We start from the raw sequence: 1,389 nt of genomic DNA on the forward strand, positions 1-1,389 counted from the left end.
AGGGAAGGCAGCTATTCATCACCACCAACCACCAACTCTTGGACTACTCTTTTACCAACAAATAGTAGAATTGACCATCACAATATAATGCCTCCACAGCTGAAACGGCGAGCATGTTTGGTGGGATGGGGATTTGAACCCGTGACCCTCAGATTGTAAGTTGAGCACCCTAACCACCTGGCCATGACTTATGCAACACAAGATGTTTGAGCTTGTGTGTTTAATATAAAAAAAAATTAACCAAAATAAAAATGGTTAAAAGGAACTCCGGCTCTTGTTTAAGCTCGTATGTTTATTTGGTATCAATCAACTTTTTTTTTTATAAGTACCTGGTTATGACATGAGCTTGTCGAAATGTTGTACATTCGTAACAAAGTTTCTTTCACTACCCATTCAAGCTGTCTCCAAACTATATTTTCCAAAAAAGTTGGTTCCTCATCATCAAAATTGAATGAGTTTGTATTTCCCTCATTTTTTTTTTGTATCCTCTTCCAGCCAGAAAAGTTTTTCCTTTGTAATTACTCAGGCACTATATTTCAATTAATTCTAAGAAATCAGAAACCCACACAGTAGCACTTAATACTGATAGTGCTGTAATATATTAAATAAAAGTTGAAAAATCCAGACCACTATTAACCACATAGTTAAACTGCTTTACAAACTTGTATTTGAAAACAAAAAACACATAATAGATTTTAATTACTATCGAAGGGAAATCGAAGGTTGAGATGTACACGTGAGTAGCTGCTCTTCATTTCGTAGCTGCTCCTAAATATCAGAAGAAGTCAAACATTACAATAAAAAAACAGAAAACTCTGCCACATTACAATCTGTCTTTAGAAAACAATATTAAGAATTAGATGTTGAATACAACATAAAAATATGGTAAACTTCGGCTCTAAAGAAAGAATAAGATGAAAAAAAATAATGGCTAAAAATAAACAAATTTTGCTACTTTAGTATAAAAAAATCAAGTTATATCCTCAAAACTATCCCAAAAACATTTGGTGAACTATCATACGACAATAAAAATGGACGGCAACAACCTGTAGAAAACTCGGATCTCTTTTACTGGATCTATAGGGTACAAGTTAGAACATTCTGTCAAAACTTTGATCTAACAGTTCCTTCATAATTATAGATTCTGTAGTTATAGATCAAGTTTTCAACAGAATGTTCTAACTTGTACCCAACAGTTCCTTCATAATTATAGATTCTGTAGTTATAGATCAAAGTTTTTACAGAATGTTCTAACTTATACCCAACAGTTCCTTCATAATTATAGATCCTGTAGTATGGATCAAAGTTTTGACAGAATGTTCTAACTTGTACCCAACAGTTCCTTCAGAATTATAGATCCTGTAGTATGAACATTCTGTCAAAACTTTG

General features: G+C 32.8%; 1 protein-coding gene across 1 annotated transcript in view; it reads right to left on the minus strand.

Moving 5' to 3' along the window:
* Positions 1-580: 580 nt before the first annotated feature.
* LOC106474589 (cyclin-H-like) overlaps positions 581-1,389 on the minus strand; it is a 12,999-nt gene continuing 12,190 nt past the window's right edge. The window contains exon 8 of the mRNA XM_022402901.1: positions 581-768. Coding sequence (XP_022258609.1) covers positions 703-768 — 66 coding nt within the window. The 3' untranslated portion in view covers positions 581-702. The remainder of the gene's footprint in view (positions 769-1,389) is intronic.

This window comes from Limulus polyphemus, unplaced genomic scaffold (genome assembly GCF_000517525.1).
Source record: "Limulus polyphemus unplaced genomic scaffold, Limulus_polyphemus-2.1.2 Scaffold7407, whole genome shotgun sequence".
In the NCBI taxonomy this organism is placed as follows: domain Eukaryota; kingdom Metazoa; phylum Arthropoda; class Merostomata; order Xiphosura; family Limulidae; genus Limulus; species Limulus polyphemus.